This window comes from Cimex lectularius, unplaced genomic scaffold (genome assembly GCF_000648675.2).
Source record: "Cimex lectularius strain Harlan isolate CLEC.00 unplaced genomic scaffold, Clec_2.1 scaffold56, whole genome shotgun sequence".
Classification (NCBI taxonomy): Eukaryota; Metazoa; Arthropoda; class Insecta; order Hemiptera; family Cimicidae; genus Cimex; species Cimex lectularius.
The window spans coordinates 586,234-605,645 of NW_019394202.1; the positions used below are offsets into that span (position 1 = coordinate 586,234).

The following is a 19,412-nucleotide window of genomic DNA, read 5'->3' on the forward strand; positions in this document are numbered from 1 at the left end:
TTCAAATACGTTTTTATGATGACACCTTCCCCGGGAAAAAGTAAAAAAAATGTTTGTTAATATTTTAAAGCACCGAAAAAAGGAAAACAAGTGGCTAATTCTAAAACATGCTCGAAAGGCTAAAAAACCTTAATTTTTATAACCTTAATCTATTTTATATCTTTTTATTACTACTTAATAAGGATTAAATAATTATTCATGACCATGAGGATATTTTTACCGTTACTAACATCGTTCTTTTCTTCCAGTTGTGCTAGCTCATATGGATATTAGAAAATAGTCGAAATGTACCTAAATTAAATATATCGATATATTTTTCACAATAAAGTTTTCAACATATTGGTTTTCCAATATATAAATTAAAGATTGCCTTCCCTAGTGTCACTGTTGAACGAATCCTGGACTCACGAAGAGTCGATCCCATGGAATCGAATCTTATGAGGGACAAATTCTTCCCATCAGTTTTCCTTCCCTCTTTTCTACAGCAATAACTTAAATTGTACATTACTATTCTCACTTTTAGTATATAATGTACTTCATTATTATTTCCATTTACTTTATGCATTATAGGTAATCATAAATAAGTCATGAATACATTTATTTATATATTTACAGATCAAAATCAATATAAAAAGACATTTTACAGTAACAAAAAAATATAAATAAATAAATATATATATATAAATTTTTATTAAAAGGTATGTTTATTATTATAAGGTATGTATGTTTTATGTGATGTTTGTATCGGTGGTGATGGGATTATCGGTCGATGGTTGTTGGCATAAAGAAAACAACTTCAAATCTTGGACGATGTTCGATTTAATTTTAAATCTTTTTCAAGGCTACCACTTGATATCTAAGTGCCCTCTTTTTTATTATGTTTTATTTATTGTTATCAATTGGCAAATGTTACATGTTATTTTTCTACTCCATTGGTTACTACCACGAGGGGAACTGCTTGCTGGTAGCGACGGTAGGATATTTGTGAATAAATTAGTAATGTCAAATGACACTAAAATACAGTTGTTGGGTATATTGATGTTATTTAATTCTTTTATCAATTCTAATTGATAAAAACAAAATTGTGGTTCAACCAAGTGATTAAACCTCCAAAGCCAATCCAGTCCAAAATCCTTCAACCATCGCCCAGGCCCCCTACTTCATATCCAACGAAATCTACACAAACCTTGAAATCCTGTTTGTCCTTGATTGCAAAAAGTTGATATGGACGAAATCCATAAAACTAAGGACCCTCATCCCAATACCTTTCATCATGAATCCTTCGCAACAATCATTTAAGAAACCTAAAATGCCAATGATTTCCCAATTTCCTCCCTAGTGAGGTGAATGAATAGTTTTGTGATAGGTAATGAACTTTTTTTAATATACAAAAATATAGTATACACAAGAGGCATTTACTACTTGGTCACTTGCAATGCCCCGTGTTGTGCATCAATCTGTAATTTGTATAACTTTTTCTATTTACACTTCACATAATAGTTCTATATACCTACCATGATTTCAGTAAAGATAAAGATCTTTGACAGGTTTTTAACCTTAGCTTTGACTTTAGCCCATTCAAATCTCCAGGAACAGACGGAATTCTGGGTAACGAAGAGGCGGACAAACTGGCCAGAAGAGGATCTGCAAGACCATACATAGGCCCCGAACCTATCCTTGGGATAACAAAAACAAACATAGAATCCTCCATCGCAGAATGGATCCAAGCAAAACAAAAATAGAAGTGGATAAACTCTAGCGGTGCTAGACATAGTAAACTTATGCTGAAACAACCCTCACCAAAATTGGCAAAAACACTGCTGCAATTGGAGAGGGCAAAACTCAAAGGAGTGGTGGGACTACTAACCGGTCACTGGTATCTGAGAAAACATCTACACAATATGGGTATATACAGCGATGACCCCATTTGCAGATTATGTAATGAGGAGGAGGAAACAGCCACTCATATCATCTTTGAATGCGAAGCAACAGCTCAATGGAGGTTTAACCTAACGTACGAAAAAGACTCAGGGAACCAAATTGCAGCAATAACAGTCAATGACCTGATACTTTTGAGAAGAAGGATTGAGTCTATTGACTAAACTAGGGAACTGGGAAGGTACAATAAGCCAGAAGGCTGCAGTGCCTGGGGAACACAAGCCCCGCTTCCCGGCATCCCTTCCACCATACCATACCATACCATACCATTTACACTTCACATAATAGTTCTATATACCTACCACGATTTCAGTAAAGATAAAGATCTTTGACAGGTTTTTAATATGTTTTTCAAGAATAATATTTGATTTTGTTTCATACCATCTGAGAAATTTGGCTCATAATTCACTGCCTCTGGGGGTGTTAAAATTAAGCTTATTATACCATTAGAAATGGCTTGGTTTTGATAAGGAAAGACAACAAATAAACGCATAAATAAAATAAAATAAGAATGGAAGCAGAATAAAAGAAAATGTTCAACTGGACAGACACAGTATATTAAAAAAATAAAGCAACAAGTTATATACCAATTACTTACAGTACAATGAAAGACAAAGGGAACAAGGTAGTATAATTCATAAACATTTTTAAATGATACAATAACTAGACCCGTATTATTCTACAATCAGAGAAATCTAATGTTTAAATATAATTTGAAATCAGTAAAGTACCAACTGACAATTGAGTAATAATGTATTAAGAAAACTGTACATAAAAAATACATACATGTAATCTCGCATAAATCAAAGAATAACAAATAGTAAACGTTTTTTTCTTTGTATGGAATGTCTTCATGGTGTACAACCAACATACAATCACAATTTAATTTAAACATAACATGTATGATTGTTTAAGCTAATTGGACTTAAAATCAATATTTAGATAAAACAGATGAAAAAAATGAGTAGTCACATTAAGAAGAAATCAGCTTTTAAAGTACAAATTAATTCGCACTATTTGCTAAAAACTTCACAACAATTAATTCTACACTTTTTGGTACACGCTAAGGATTTATATCAGACAAACTGAATAGTTTTGAAGTAATGAAATAGTACTATTTTTAAATTACAGCAGCACATAACACTAAAAGTATTTTTTCATATTTTAAAATTGTTAAATTATGAAAAAATAATTCACATTACACAGTACAAAATTAATATATAAAAAAGGTAAAATTCAGCTTTTATAAATCACAATTGTTAACACTTTGTTGCAACATATGCCTTTATATAGAAAAGACAGGTTTTACTATAAGAAAAGTTGTCAGCATTTGAAAATTAAAATCTGATGTGTAATATACATATTACATATTTTAAATCATATATAATTATTATACTGTTTACTTTATACAACTGTTCCCTTAAAATGATTTTTTTAAAATTATAAATATTTGGTGTTTATTTCAATTATATTAATGTTGAAATATTAATTGAGAGTACATTCAAAATTACTAGCAACCGGACTAGACAAATAAAATATAATTTTCCGTCATCAGTAAAAGTTAAAATACATAAAAAGCATGACATATATAATTATTATACAATAAATTGAATCATATCAATTTTACAGTTAAACCTTAATTAGGTAGGCCAGATCTGGCAATCATTGACGTACAAATATTATATTTGCTGTAACTTTCTCTTGGTATAGAAAAGTCCATTTAATATGATTTTTTACAAATTTACCGTCCAGACAAAAGCAAATAGATCTTTCTTTATATAATTCATAAATTATACAGACAATTAAAAGCTAAATTGCTTGGCGTAGTTCGCACAGCCATTAAATTTGTAAATTAAGACATAAATTAACAAATAAATCTCTTGAAAAGGCAAACAATAATCTAAATTGAAAACTTTTTTGTTTAAATTTTACCACATAGAGAAATTGCTCTGGTTAACAAAATCTAAACAACCATTTTACTTTGAGGTTATAATAATGAAATTGCGAAATGAGAGTACTCCAGTTGATTAAGGCACTTTAAAAATGGATATGTAATTCAGTTTTCTGTTGTTAAATTCCCAGTATAATTTAAATAAAGGATTATATTAATGTATAACATAAATTTAAAAAAAACACACACACACCAGGTTCTTATGTCCTTTCAACATATAAAAATATTAAAAACAATGTAATAATAATATACAATAATAATTATAGTAAATCATTCAATCACCATTATTATACCGCTCTTATTAATTACTCCCTTATTCATAACAATTCGTATTTTCAAAGTGAAAAACAATACAAATAACATTATCTTGAAATGAATTAGACATAACGAAAAATGATTCAAGTCAAATTTTGGAATTGATCAAGTGCAAGGAAGTATGGAATTATCTTCTATATTATAAATGTTTCAGTTATTTCATATAATTACAACAATAAAACTATCGCATATTCACAATTAATAACACATGATATAAGTGCAAATGGTAAAAGTTAAAAAATATAATTACTGTTATAGTTTTATCTAAAAATAAATTAAGAAATTTTTAAGACATTTTAGGCTTAAAAAAAGGATAACCTCTTTTTTCTTTTTCTGTTATGAAGTTAAGAGGTAATACGAACCCTTGGGGTGCCAGTGTTTTTGAAAAAGAGAAAAGCCCATTCGTAAGTATGCCAGGTTAGAATGCAGGGCCACTAGATTTTTTAAATCTTTGGACCTTTACTGTACAGTGATTAGTGTTATGTTATCGCCTTAACTGTTGTAACCACTGACGCCCCTATAAAGAGGTTGACCTCTGTAAATATAAAATAAACCACAGCTTGCAATGTTAAAACAGAGTAAGTTTTCATTACAAATATGCAGTATTAAAAAAGTAAAAATAAGATACAACCAACGTTGTTTTTACCGACATTTCAGCTATTTAAATCGTCAATCTCACATAATGGAATGCAAAATCAAAGAAAACAGTTTAACAAAACATTGATCGTTAAAATAATAATCAATTAACTTTTAATGTCATAAATGTAAAATGCTTAATTTATCGATTAACAACTGAATGATGTGAGTATAAAATTTACCATAAAATATTTTCAGTCTTAGAAGAAGGTAATGCAAATTAGTACCTTTTACTGATTTAAATTTATTGATTGAAAACAAACTAAGGTATGGGCATAGTATAAATTTGTTCAATTAGAAATATATTGATATGGCATTACAGGTATGTGTAGATTTAATGATGACCGACTTTAGTTAATCTTTTGAATGTATTGCTTAGGGATGTGGTCTAATTATTGAAAGCTCTGAAAAAAGATTGGATAAACAATGAAAACAAAAAGACCACAACTCTGATCCATACAGTCAAGTATTTTTGGTATAATTTCAAGAAAAATATTACTTAATATTAAATCAATTAATTAGTAAACTTATTGTTATTAGAAACTAAATTAATTGATATAATTTAAAAATGAAATTACTATAATTTCATACTGCCATATTTATTGCTACTAAGAAACATAAATTGTTTACTATTATTTATGCCAAACCGGCATAGGGTAACTTATTCAGTCTTCACTCGCATTCCTCACCGAAGAAGGTGTAATGATAATAATAAGTAACACTATGCCAGTTTAGTATGAGTTCACTGATTCGCAAACCAACATTCATTATCAACTGTATTATTATTCAAAGTAAATATATACAATTTAGCATTTACTTTTTACGAAAAATTATTATATAATTCACAATGGAAGACAAAATAACATTTTTTTTTCTTTTTAAACCACAACTTATCACACTGGAAAAACAATAAGCAATATATATCTAAGCACAGCACTTTTTTCCCATATATAATGTACAAAAGAATGTAAAATGCAATTAGGAACACAAAATTACTTGAAGAAGAAAAACGCCAAGACACAATTTCTGTATTTTGGAAATCTTTTATACATTTCCAATTCAAATTTTATGTAGTGTATAGAATCAACTCTTTATTAGTGCAATAGCAATTAAAGGATATAAGATAAAGCACAAAAAAAAAATCTTCACCAGTCATCTAATTTTACCCTATTTCTCACATATAGTCAAATTATACATATAGAAATATATATTTTTACATAGGGAAAAAACTTTGCTACCATACAGAGCTAATAACAATAATAATATAGCATGAGGTTTGATAGTAGTTATGTTGGTTCATAGTATAGGTATATTATATTGTGTTTTGCAAATTAAAATTTTACTACATCAAATACGTATAGAAAATCCTGTTTTGTGTAATTTAATCATTATGGAGAGAATTGTTTTCTGTCTGGTGAACAGACAACCCCTAATAATTGCTATTCCACTTATGATTTTTATTAAATAATATAAATTGTAATTATGATATGTATGAAAATATTACAGCAATTTCTCTAAATGGTCGAATGATTTGTAGAAGATAAAAATTAGCATGTAAAATTGTAAATCAGGGCTTAAGAAGGATAGAAACAATTCAATTTAAGGGAAAAATTACGAACTATTGTACCCTCAATATTTAATAAACATAAAAAGAACCAAAAGAATTTTACTTTTTTCCACGATTTTTTTTTAAATATAAACAAAATTGGTTTCATACTAGTTCTATTTTATACTACTTCTTCTAATGTTCTGCTTTCTAGCTGTTTTTCTTGTGTGTACAAGAACACTTGAAGCAGCAGCACTGCTGCTATCTTTTTCCTGACGATTGTTGCTTGTCTCCCCTCTGAAAATTCCTCAACATCTCAGACAGCCTCTCATTCTCCTCAAGCACAGCTTGAAGATGGTCTTGTGCACTATGCAAAAATGACCTAAAATTTTTAGAAATGAGTGTTATGGATTATTGTTAATATAACAGTAGTATATATGTAAAAGCAACTTAATATTTATCAGTTAGTAAACTTTCATATTTTTCAAATAAATGTTGAACAATGAAGAATATATGAAATGTAAATAAAAATTGGAGAAACTAATGTTTGTAACTAGATAATTCTATAATTCTTAGGCTGTGAGCTTTTTATTAAAATCTAAATAACATTCATACATATTATTAAAAAATCTCCAATTGACCCTAACACCAACATACAGAATATTTCATAGCTTTTGGTTGCACACTAGTCATATGTCCACATCAGGCAGTATATCTAGGTCATCATGACGGTGTTTTTCCTCAAGCTTCTGTTTCTCATTTGTAAGTTGTTTATTTCTTAAAAGTGAGACTCAGTATTTCAAATAATATGCATTCACCAGACACCAAATCATGCGAAAAAACAGCCAATGTTTATATGTATCTTGTAAACCAAGCACAGTTGATGGAACACTTGTCCCATTAAGAAGAAATTTGAAGCCCACTAACTTTCCATCTGTTTAATTAAATAATCATGTAATTCACCACCACCCATTAACATTGTTTAAATGCATTTATACAATTGAGTGTTGAAAAATTAGTAAACACTGAATAATTGGGATTGAGTTGGCCTACACCTGTAGTGTTACAGATTAAAGCTCTGATAGCGTAGCACAATGCAAATATTTGTGTTGTATAATTGTTGTCTTTAAACAATTTCTTAATAGAGAAATTGTACAAATCATACCTCAGTTCATGAGACTCTTCTTCACACTTTCTAAGACGGTGATTTTCTTCATTCAACCTTTCCATAGCAGCAAGCCTGCGACGTAATTGTTCATTTTCATTTTTCAGGTCATAAATCTCTTGGGTGTATGTACTAGGCTTTTCAGCAATTGTTGGCTCAATAAGTATCACTTTATCTTTATCTCTTGATATATGCAAACGTGATATTGAAACGTTTATAGGTGTTCCACCTGCTGCCATCGAGTTCTTCTCTTCAATAATATTTAAGTCCATATTCTCCATGCTTATCTAAATCCAAGACATGGCAAATTAATTTTAGCACCATTTAAGTATAAAGATTAAATAATGAAAAAATGAAATTTTAAAGTCAAATAATAATGATAAAAGTATGGGTAAAATGTGATCACACAAATCACATCAATAGAGTTGTTACATATGAATTTCTTTTTGTCTGAAATATACATATATGTAAACATAAAAAATGGCAACCTCTTAGGCAACTAATTGTAACTTTACATTCAAAACCTCATACTTAAACAAAGAAATCACTAAGACTAGTCAAAATGATCCTTTTTTAACCTTCAAGCGGAACATTTGGACCCCAGGACTTATTTTCCTTAAATCTTCGTAAAACTGAACCCCCTAGTTTCTATTCTTTTCTAAAACTAAACTAAAAATAATTACCTTGATTGGAATTGATGGCGATTCGATATCATCTTCAAAAAATTCTGCGATGGATGAAACTGTCGAAGCATTCAGTGTGATGCATATATCGGATAATGCGACTGTGACCAAATCGTTGAACCACGAACTAATCTTTTGGGTAGGCCAAAGATTCAAATCGCCATACTGAACCGTGTGCTCTTTTCTTATCCGGACTCCTGGTTTAACAGTAGGTTTATCACACACTTCAGTCCATCCACGAGATCTGGTGTTAAACTTGTTCTGAGAATAAAACAAAAAAGGGGTAAGGTCAAACAAGAAAAACTTTGTATACAAATAAATATGACTGTAGTTAGTTATAAGTTGTCTTTAACATCAAATAACTTCACATGTGAACTAATATCACCATTGTTAAAACTATGTTACGGTTGAAAAAGAGTCAAAGGTTTATATTTCATAAGAGATTGAAGTATAAAACTACGTGTAAGGCAAAAGTAAAATAATTGTAACTTGATTAGCTGGAAATTATAAAATGACAACAAATAAATCACTAGTATTAAACAATTCAATAAAATGCATAGAAAAGTTTGAAAAGAAAAATTCAATTAAAAATTAAAACATTTCATGCTTGCAATTTTTTTTAAATTTCCAGATAAACAAATCAAAATTATTTCACCTTCCCCACAAATGTGTACACAAATCTAACAGCAACAATTTTTACAATAACTTTTTTTTTTAAATACCCTATGAATATTTCATGCGATCCACTGCGTTACATTTTAAACTTATCAATATCTCCAAATCATTTCTAAGTTAATGTTGTATGTGTTTTAAAACATTAATGTCATGCTTTGAGGAATGAGGGATTTCCAGTTGATCCTACAATCAGCACACAATACTATATTTAAATTAATCTACATGCTAAAATTATGAAAACTGCAGCTTCAGAATTATCAAAACGGTATTAAATGGTAGAACGTATTATTATTAATTGAGAATTGATATCATGTTTATTCTTGGTCTGTTTTATTTTACATGATTACCTCAAATAGATAATATGTTAATCAAATTAAATTGAAAATAATTCAAAATGATACTACTTTTATACTAATGAACATTATAAGCCTAATGAACAACTAAAATTCCTCTGGACAGACCCAAGATATTTACATAGGTATGAAGACCTTCAGATGGAATACAATTAAGTCCAGGATTTTAATATATACGTGTAACACAAGAGAAAAATATTGCATTGAGCATTAATAACATATTAAACAATGTCTCAAAGCGTATGTTTTACACTACCAATAGGATCTTCCAACGAAATCAATTGTAAACCAAAAGTTCTAAGAATAGGATGGGAACTGACACCGGTTTTCTTTCTTTCTCTTTCACTAATTTCTAATTTACTTAGCTTTTTTTGCATTGATTCGAATTACCACTTAAGGACTTGCTTTGAGTCTATTAAAGGACAAATCAAAATAAACTATGTTCCTTCATACAAGTAAGTTTGATAAATACAAATTATTTGATGATAGACGATTTTCAAACATTTGCCGCATCATTTGAGAGATGCAGTTTTCTGTGTGCTAATTACTTTTGTTTGAATTGCCTTTCTTAAAAATTTTTGTCTACTCATTTAGGAAACAAATAAGTAAATCTGATAGAAGTTACTAATCTATCAGTTAAAATACAGATGTAATTGATGTCAAACATTAATATAAACGTAATGTTAAAATATCAATCTCAATTCGTTAATTAAAATTATAACAAAAGCTGGTAAGTAGTATAACTTCTAATAAAAGTTGTCTTCATATTTCAATTTAACATTTTTTAAATGAAAATAATTTATAGAAAGGGATGAAGGGAGTTAAAAACAAATATCATGATTTTAACTTACTGTACAACTTAACTAAAAAACTATATAATTTTTAACTTTTCGAATGGTTTTTAATATGGGTAGAAAATTTGAATGATTTAATTTTGTCGCAATTTCTCAATGTTTACAAGAATAAATAGTATTTGTACAAAATTCTCTTTTCCTTAAAGGATTGGTGATTGTTGTAATAAAAACTAATAGAAAAAACTCTTCTTGCACTTGCCTAGATACAATTAACACACTTTGATACTCGTGCAATAATTTCAAGTTACACTACTATTTCTCAATCTTCAGCGCATGCTAAAATAAACATTATTGCTTAAACATGAGTTTAGCAAACAAACTCATAAAATCATTAAAACATGGTTTAGATATATTTTTTTTATTAACAACAATACACAATTTTTTTATTGAATATTTATTTTCACATCAATTTCACATTACCAGGAAGTGAACATGGACTAAGTTAAGTTAGGTTAGAAATGGTTAGGTTAGATTAGAAATGGTTAGGTTAGGCAGAGTTAGAGTTAGGTTAGGTTAGGTTTTGTTAGAAATGGTCAGGTCAGGAAAGGTAGGATTAGGTTTAAGTTAGGTTACATCTCCATGATTTAATACTTTTACATGTTATATTATTTAAGCATGCAAATTGTTACGTATGATTATACTCCATGCAACCTTTTCTAAATAATATTGTACACAATTTTATAAACAATGACTTGCAGTAAAAAAATGTAGTTCTGAGTAAGTAAATATACAATTGTATTTGTGTAGTAATACATATAAAATTTATATGCTGAGCACTGTGCCTTCACATCATTAAAATTTATATTGTGTGTTTTAATCCACTGAAATGAATAACATAAATAAACATTATCTTTTTGCTCCATGAAACTACTTAATTCAAATAAAATTTTAAACTTGAAAAGAAAAACATATTAAACCACTTATGCCATTGAAATTTCAAACTTTATATAATTTATTACTTAAAACTTAAGGCGATTACTATTCGGCTAATAAACAATATTCAGAACTACAATGATTGTAACATCTATATTAAATATTCTGAAAATTTACAGTTAGCAGTTAACGCAATATTTTTTTTAATGTTTGTTATTATTTTACTTTATAAGTTTTAAAATGAAACAATCTTACATTGTCAAAATCTTATAATATAACTAATGAACTAATCTATGAAGCCAGTAAGCAGAGGTGCAGTCATAGCAGAAAGCTTAATATGAAATATAGGTAGTACCTTTTCTTCTTTCTGAATATAACATTCACCATATGATGCCACAGTGACAGAGAGAAAGAGATAAATAGTGTGCATGCAAAACATACAAAACATATTAAAAGAACGGCAAAAAATAATAATGGTAAATGTAAGAAAATAAAAAAAACTAATTGAATATTCAGCAATAATATTAAATATAAAATTAAAATAAGGCTTTATGTCGAAATATATAACCTGATCATGTCAAGCAAATACACATGAAATAAAAAAAAGGCAACATGTTCAAAGTATTTTTAAGGGAATAAAGTCACACACAAAATACACAAATGTCATGTAAATAATAGCAATAAAACTGAATTATTATGTACATAATATAATTAGAGTTATACAAGAGCAAAAATGGAATTGATGACAAGTACTTTACCATGAATGTATAAAACGATAGAAAATTATTTAATTTTTTGTTTAAAATTATTTGGTTTAATTAAAACAATTTGGTATGTCAAAAAATGTAAACAAATACCATTTCATTAAAATACATTAGCAGTATTAGTAATTTATATTACCCAATATATAAGCAGTGGCAGTTGATGCCACCACATTAAGCCAATTGATATATTTTTTTAAACAAACTGCTTTCTATTCATTAGGTGATATGACACAGAAGCATATTAGAAACCATTCAATTAAAAAATTGTTTAGAAAAATACAATAGGAGAGATATAATTCTACATACAGATTGGGGGGGGGGAATCGATCCTTATTTAGATTACCTACCTGCAACACTAAATAAAAAGTTGGGTATAAAAGGGTCTAATTTTAATTTAAACAATTGGATGAATAATGCTACAGTTAATCAGTGTCTCAGGTAAAAATGAAAATAATTCCATTAGTTGAACTAAATGTGTTGGTTATGAAGATAATTTAATAGTGGCAATGTTTATTAACAACATATGAAATAAACAGCTATTGAGATATCCCAACCTCTGGACATGCCACTGCAATTCAGCCACTTAAAATGCCAAGAAAAAAGGATAAAGGAAAGAAGGCAGCATCCTTAAACAGGATCGGCAGAGTTTTTGGACAAAAGGTGTAATTAGTGGTTGGCCCACAAAGGATCTGAGTCAAGGAAGAGAAATCCATCTCATAAAACTCATAATAGGCCATACTTTTGGGCCAGTGCCCACATACATATTCCTCATGTAGGGCGTAGCATACAAAGCTAAGTATATAACAAGTGCCAATCTGATACAATAATTATTTCCCTGTTAAATGTGGGCATTCTATTATATATAGCTTCTTAATATTAAATGGATTTTTAAGAATGCATGAATGCATTTATTAGCAGTGTGAGAAGCAATTATGGAATATTATTAAGTAGGGATATGAAGGGATGAAGTAATCCCTCAGCTTGCTGGAGCAAATGATTTGTACTAAGGGATGGAAGATGTATATTTAGTTTATCATTTGTAAGCATTAGGAGTTGAAATGACCTAAAGTATACTAATTTTAATTTATACTAAAAAAGTATACTAATCTTAACCTAGAAGTTCATGGCCCTTCAGGGAGGTATTCAATTGCACTGAACAGACACTTTACAAATACAAAACCAACTATGTATTATAAGTGAAAACCCTGACACACATAAGACAATACAACAATGACACAAAATAAGACATGTGAGTAAAAAACATGAAACTTTGTATGTAATGTGACATTTGTTAAATGAGAAAAATATTTCATCAATAAGGCATTAAAAAAATATATATATTGACATGACTGTCCAACTGAATTTTACCAACAGTCATTACATATCTATAAAATTTCAAACTCCAACTCCAATATTAACCCTCTAGCAGGTGCGTATCAGTGGTGTGTGCTGCAATTTCTTTCTTGTTGTATTTTTAGTTTGAATCTTTGTTCCGATTGGCTAGTATTTGTTCTCTATTTTTTCATGAACTGGGAGCAACAAGTGCCATTTTTTAGTTTTCTTTATTTCATTCGCTACAGAGCAGTTAAAGAGAAAACTTGTGCCTTCAGAACTGCGTACCTCTCGCGCCTCCTAATGTAAGTATACTAATCTTAATTATTTTGGGTTAGATGATCATAGTTTAATCTTTCTTTGGTTATAGCTATGATTTTAATTTTATTGGATTTTTGTAAATTTTTTTAAAACTTTTTAGGTCTGAAAATTTGTATAACAAATCTGAAAAAATCTCGGAGGTCCTTCGACAATGCTTGGATGATCTGATCATTTTACTAACAATACTGATGTCAATAAAACAAAAGTGTATAAATAAACAACTTCATAGAAAAATGAGATAATGGCTCTTTTGCACACTATATGGCTCCGGTCTGCTAATTTTGAAAGCTGTTTTAGTAATAATAGATTTTTGGACAATAGATGACAAATCAACAAGAATTGAGATGTTATTTGTTTAAATAAGTATTTAACTAGTCCTAATTACATGTCTGCTGCAGGGTTAAACAACCTGCTTGAAAAATATAAAAGAGCCACAACCCCTGTTTATCGAGGATACAAGACAGCAGAGCCAGAATCTCTAATATCTACTTATTAAATTAATTTTATATTAATTTATCTCTAAAGAATAAATCTAAAAAATATAAAGTGTATTTAAAATATAGCATTAAAATGTTCTGGTTCGAGAGTGAGGCTTTATACTGGGCTGAAAGACTTAGTATGCAGAGGATGCGGTTACGATATAATTATCCGGCTACAATTTAATAGATATACAAAACGCCTTGTTTCTGAAGCAGTAAGCAAGTTATAAATGTAACCTGTTGTGTTACAATTTTAGCACGAGTGGCAAGAAGAAAAAAAAGGCTAGTAATAAAATAAATAATATAAAACTATAACTCACAACTGAAAATATTGTACATGACTTGTAGGTAAAATGAAACATTTAGCATAACATACAAGAAAGAAAAGAGCAGAGTAAATTAAAAAAAGGAAGAGATCAAATGAAATATAATTTAAAAAAAGCTGGCAATGGCCTGTTTTGTTAATTTAAAAATAATACCAATGAAACTATTATGAACATATGAATAGTGAATTAAAAGTAAGCAGTAAAGATGATAAAACAACAAAACTTAAATGTTCCAACATCAGTACAGCAAGGACAGAATGTATTGAGAATAAAGTAATAATTTTTGCAAATCTTCAGCATTATTCTGCCAAAAAGAAATTTATTTTTAATAGTAATTACACATGGCAAACCTGGCAAAAGAAACTGCAAGCTGGAAGCCAGATTGTCAATAAAAAACCTACCTTGTTTCCCAACTTGACTATCAAAAATTATAGATAAACTTGGTCCAAAAAATACAGTGTATGTAATGTAAAAATGTATATGCATGAAAACACATCCCATAATATATAAATGCACACAGACAAGCTCTCAAAATAGTCTCATATTAATTATTAAATTCACTAGTTTTCGTGGTCCGCTTGACCAATTGAATGAATTATGTTAGAATGTAGCATTAGCATATTAATATATACCTCAGATTGCATATTGAATTAATAAAAGTACCTGAAATTCATCCCATGGAATAGCTGGACATTCTTCTATTGCAATGTTTGATACCTGAGCTTTAATGGTGGATGTGAGCCCTTGGGACTGCTGTATTATTTCTACCTGGCCTAATTTAAATGTGGCCACAGAAATCTAAAAAAATAATTTTATTATTATTGAAAATAAGCATTACTTTTCCCCCTTACATTAACAATGTTTAACAGTGACTATATATAGATATACAGTTGACTCTTTTTATCCGCACTTTCGTTCATCGTGTTGCGTTTTAGAAGACAGTGGGAATGAGGTGAATCACAGAAAAAACCCTAACATGTTGCAACCTTTGTCATACTGTCTTCGTGTGTACATAAGTGTATACATAGCATTAATGATAGGCAGACGCAATATAAAAAATATCTGATTTGTATGCCAGTAGAAGAAAATGCTTTGAAGCCCAAAATTTGAGGTACTTCCTATTATCCATGGTTCTCGTCATCCACGGTGATGCTTGGTACAGATCCCCCACGGATAACAAGAGTCTACTGGGTACAATAATTAAGAAAATACTAACCAAATCTTTTCTTTTATAAGAACTTGCATTTGATGGATTTTCACTTGGAGTTGTAACACTAATTGTAGCACCAGAATGGTCATCGAACTCTTCGAGTGCTTCACTGCCATATTCTATAGGTTCATCACAAGTATCTATATTGAACATTGAATCAACTTGGCCGTTAAGTACATAGTTTTCACTATCAGAAGTTCCATCAGATCTAAAAACAATATTAATATTAGTAAAACTAGGCCTAGTACTGTTGATCAAGAATTTTCTAGCTTTAAAGTTCACTACTACTATAACTTTGTTCATTTTTAATACAACTATCAATAAATTGTTATATTTATTACTATAAACGTAAGGAATTAAGAATATTAAGATGAAATGTTTGTTTTATCTAACTTATAGAGTATACTTTATTCTCATCAAATATCAATCGTTGCTATTACTAACCTAGTTGAAAATGAATCACTTGCATCATTTGGTGAAAACTTAAGTTTAGAATCCAATAAATTTGTAAAATTAGTAAACCCTTTCTTCATTGAAGAAAGCCCCATAAATGAATTTAATTGTTTCGATTCCAAGAAGGTTGGTGTCACATCAAGAGAAAGCTGATTACTTGGAGGAGACATCGCTGGTACCGTATTTTCTCGTTTATAAACTCCTCCATCCTGATATTTAAAAAAAAGTCTATACAATGTCGTGTATTTCAAGTTTAAAAAAAGGTAGAAATAGTATTCAAAGTTTACCTGCAAATCAGTTGTTAATACTGCATTCCACTGAATGCTTGGATTTGTAACAATGTCATCTGCAAGGCTTGAGGTATCAGGAATGACAGATTCAAGATCTGCTCCTGAGGACTCTTTGCCAGGTGTTTGAGAAGGCATAACAAGAGTGACTTCAAGCTGAGGAACAACTGCACCAACTACCACTCCACTACTTCCTCTTTTCATAATCCGTCGAGAATCCATTTCAAGAATAGTCAACAACTTGATGAAAATAACAAAATTACTTTTATAAAAGGAAGTTAAACAAATTATTTAAAAGTATTACCTCAGCAAAATCATCAGCCAACCGTAAAAGAAATAATAGTTGATAATGATTTATTTGGACTGAAACTAAATTGGAAATGTAAGCTAGTGCGTATAGTTCCGGTTTTGAAAAATCTTTTCTTGTACTGCTTTCAGTTTTAAGATAAACCCAAATTTTTAATGGAAAAGAATCAATAAATGCCACAGGTTTATTATGAGCCACACCCCTTGCACCATAAAATTCACCCCAAATTGGTTCGAAGTTAATACACCTAAAATTAGAATATTACAAAATCAAATAATAATAATTACATATGTTTTACTGTGTTTCAAAAATAGATATTTACCAAACATCTCTAGACTCTGTCCACAATAGCGTTTTTCTGAAATAGCTGACTAGCTCAGATACTGTGTTCGTGGGAAGTTCCTCCAAAGGTGTACGAATGTTATCTTTAACTGATAATATAAAGTTAATTTGGTTATTACACAAAATATCAAAACACGAGCATGCAATCGACAAATACATACATTGGATATGGTCGATAAATTTATCTGGTATCACAGCAAAATCACCTTCTTTGACTGGGAATTCATTACCAAAGAATAAGGAACCTAATTGCAATGCATTAACACATTTGGCCAAATCGGCTCGACTACAACCATCAGAACTTCTAACATTGCTTATCAATGCCCTACTGACTTGAATGTGAAGGGCTTTTGGTCTATCACGTTGTCCACACTGGATTTCAACATTGCTCTCAAAAATTACCTGGAAGGAATACACGCTTTATAAATTATCACTAATTATTTCAATTAATTATACTTTTTCAAAGATCTTGGATGAGATGAAAAAGCTCGTGTCATGAGCGGGATTCGAACCCACGACCTTTGGCTCAATACGCCCCCCCCATTTCAGCTATCGTCACACAAGTGGTTGAGCAGTGGCGTACTGAGCCGAAAGTCGTGATGTCAATTAGGGCTACTAAATACATCTATGGATTATTGCTAATATTAATATTTAACCCTGAATAAAGGTAAATTCACTTGATAATAAAAAATTACTAGATGAAGTCAACTCTTAATAATTCAAAACCCAAGGGGCCAAAAAATAATTTGAATTTTCAAAAAAAAAAAATCAAATTATGAAACCACAGGTCACTAAGAAACACACATTAAGAGTTATAATGCATTTTTAAAAGTTCTTATCTAAATTGTACAAGAATAAATTGTATTTGTACAATAATCTACTTTTCAAAATGGATTGGTGATTGCTGTAATAAAAACTAATAGAAAAAACTCTTCTTGCACTTGCCTAGATACAATTAACACACTTTGATACTCGTGCAATAATTTCAAGTTACACTACTATTTCTCAATCTTCAGCGCATGCTAAAATAAACATTATTGCTTAAACATGAGTTTAGCAAACAAACTCATAAAATCATTAAAACATGGTTTAGATATATTTTATTACTGTGAAATCATTTTCACATCAATTTCACATTACCAGGGAGTGAATGGGGTAGGTTAGGTTAGGTTAGAAATAGTTAGGTTAGGTTGAAAATGGTTAGGTCAGGCAGAGTTAGGGTTAGGTTATATCTCCATGATTTAATATTTTTCTCCATGATTTTGATTTAAGAACTTGGATAAAAAGTATAATTAATTGAAATAATTATTACTGTCAATTATGACTACTAAATATATATATGTATTATTACTAATATTAATATTTAACACTGACCAAAGGTAAATTCACTTAATAATAAAAAATTACTAGATGAAGTCAACTCTTGACAATTCAAAAACCCACGGGACCAAAAAAATAATTCGAATTATCAAATTGTTCCAATTATCAAGAGGAACAAAAAAATCAAATTATTAAGATTTGATATGTATTTTTAAAAGTTCAAATTTAAATTGTACATACATAAAACATAGTTAAAAATAATGAAAACTGTAAATAGATCAACTGTAAATTTGAACATTGTTATGCATTATTTAAAAAAATTATGAAGCAGTTTTGTTTCAATATGATTTGGAGTCCTTTGTTTAAATAATTTTCGAAAGTGACCAATGATAAGAATACATTGACAAAACACTGACCGACGAACATAAAAAGCTAGAGAAAATTCAAGGGAACTTTAGGGTGCAAGGAAGTAAACTATACATGGAAAGAAAAAAGTTCAAATTATAAAGAGGCTCCATTTTAATTTATAGAATGCTCTCTCTCCCCCTGTTACAAAAAATATTTTGTATTACTGAGTGTATGCACAGAATTGTTTAAATTTACCCAAGTCACCTGCTGGGAAGTTTCTATTATCAATAAATTTGAATTATATTGAAGTTTCAAATTAACAAGAGTTGATTGTACTTAATTTTCAATGTTCGGTATTATCTTTTATATATTCTGTATTATTTTTTTATATAATGTATATTTAAAAGTATACTTGTAAAAGGTTGCATATACAAATTTTTCATGCTACAAGAGAGTGCACATGCATTAGGTTAGGAATGACTAGGATAGGCTGGGTTAGGTGTTAGGGTTGGGGATAGGCTAGATTAGATTAGGGATGGGTTAGAGTTAGAGATGGAATGTTTGCATGAGGTGTTACGTTAATGCTGGGGTTAGTGTTAGGGAGGGATTATATTAGGGTCAATGTTAGGGAGAGATTGTATTTTTATTTTTATTTGTTCTTTAGAAATTGTGTTTTAACATGTGCATCTTGTTGGTTAAAATATGCCCGCGCGCTGGTGCACTTTATGCATGATCTAACTTTCCCTTTTTTCATAAAACCCTGATTTTTATATATCTATTCTTTTTAAATTTTTTAATTCTTTGTCCAAATATAAGATTTCCTACAAAGTGCACCAATTGAAAATCAACAAAAACTGATTCACAGCAAAAGTTGATAAATCTATGAAATTGTCCACCACAATCCAAATAGCATACTGAAAGGATAACTGTACAG

General features: G+C 29.5%; 1 protein-coding gene across 2 annotated transcripts in view; it reads right to left on the bottom strand.

Moving 5' to 3' along the window:
- Positions 1-2,473: 2,473 nt before the first annotated feature.
- The window catches only part of LOC106666577 (UHRF1-binding protein 1-like), a 30,884-nt gene continuing 13,945 nt past the window's right edge, over positions 2,474-19,412 (bottom strand). For both annotated transcript variants that reach the window (XM_024230113.1, XM_024230112.1), the window contains 10 exons: positions 16,972-17,212; positions 16,791-16,899; positions 16,466-16,715; positions 16,162-16,401; positions 15,866-16,083; positions 15,428-15,629; positions 14,875-15,009; positions 8,235-8,495; positions 7,552-7,838; positions 2,474-6,768 (listed from right to left, as the gene is read on the bottom strand). In XM_024230113.1, the coding sequence (XP_024085881.1) occupies positions 6,648-6,768; positions 7,552-7,838; positions 8,235-8,495; positions 14,875-15,009; positions 15,428-15,629; positions 15,866-16,083; positions 16,162-16,401; positions 16,466-16,715; positions 16,791-16,899; positions 16,972-17,212 (2,064 nt within the window). In that variant the 3' untranslated portion in view covers positions 2,474-6,647. The remainder of the gene's footprint in view (positions 6,769-7,551; positions 7,839-8,234; positions 8,496-14,874; positions 15,010-15,427; positions 15,630-15,865; positions 16,084-16,161; positions 16,402-16,465; positions 16,716-16,790; positions 16,900-16,971; positions 17,213-19,412) is intronic.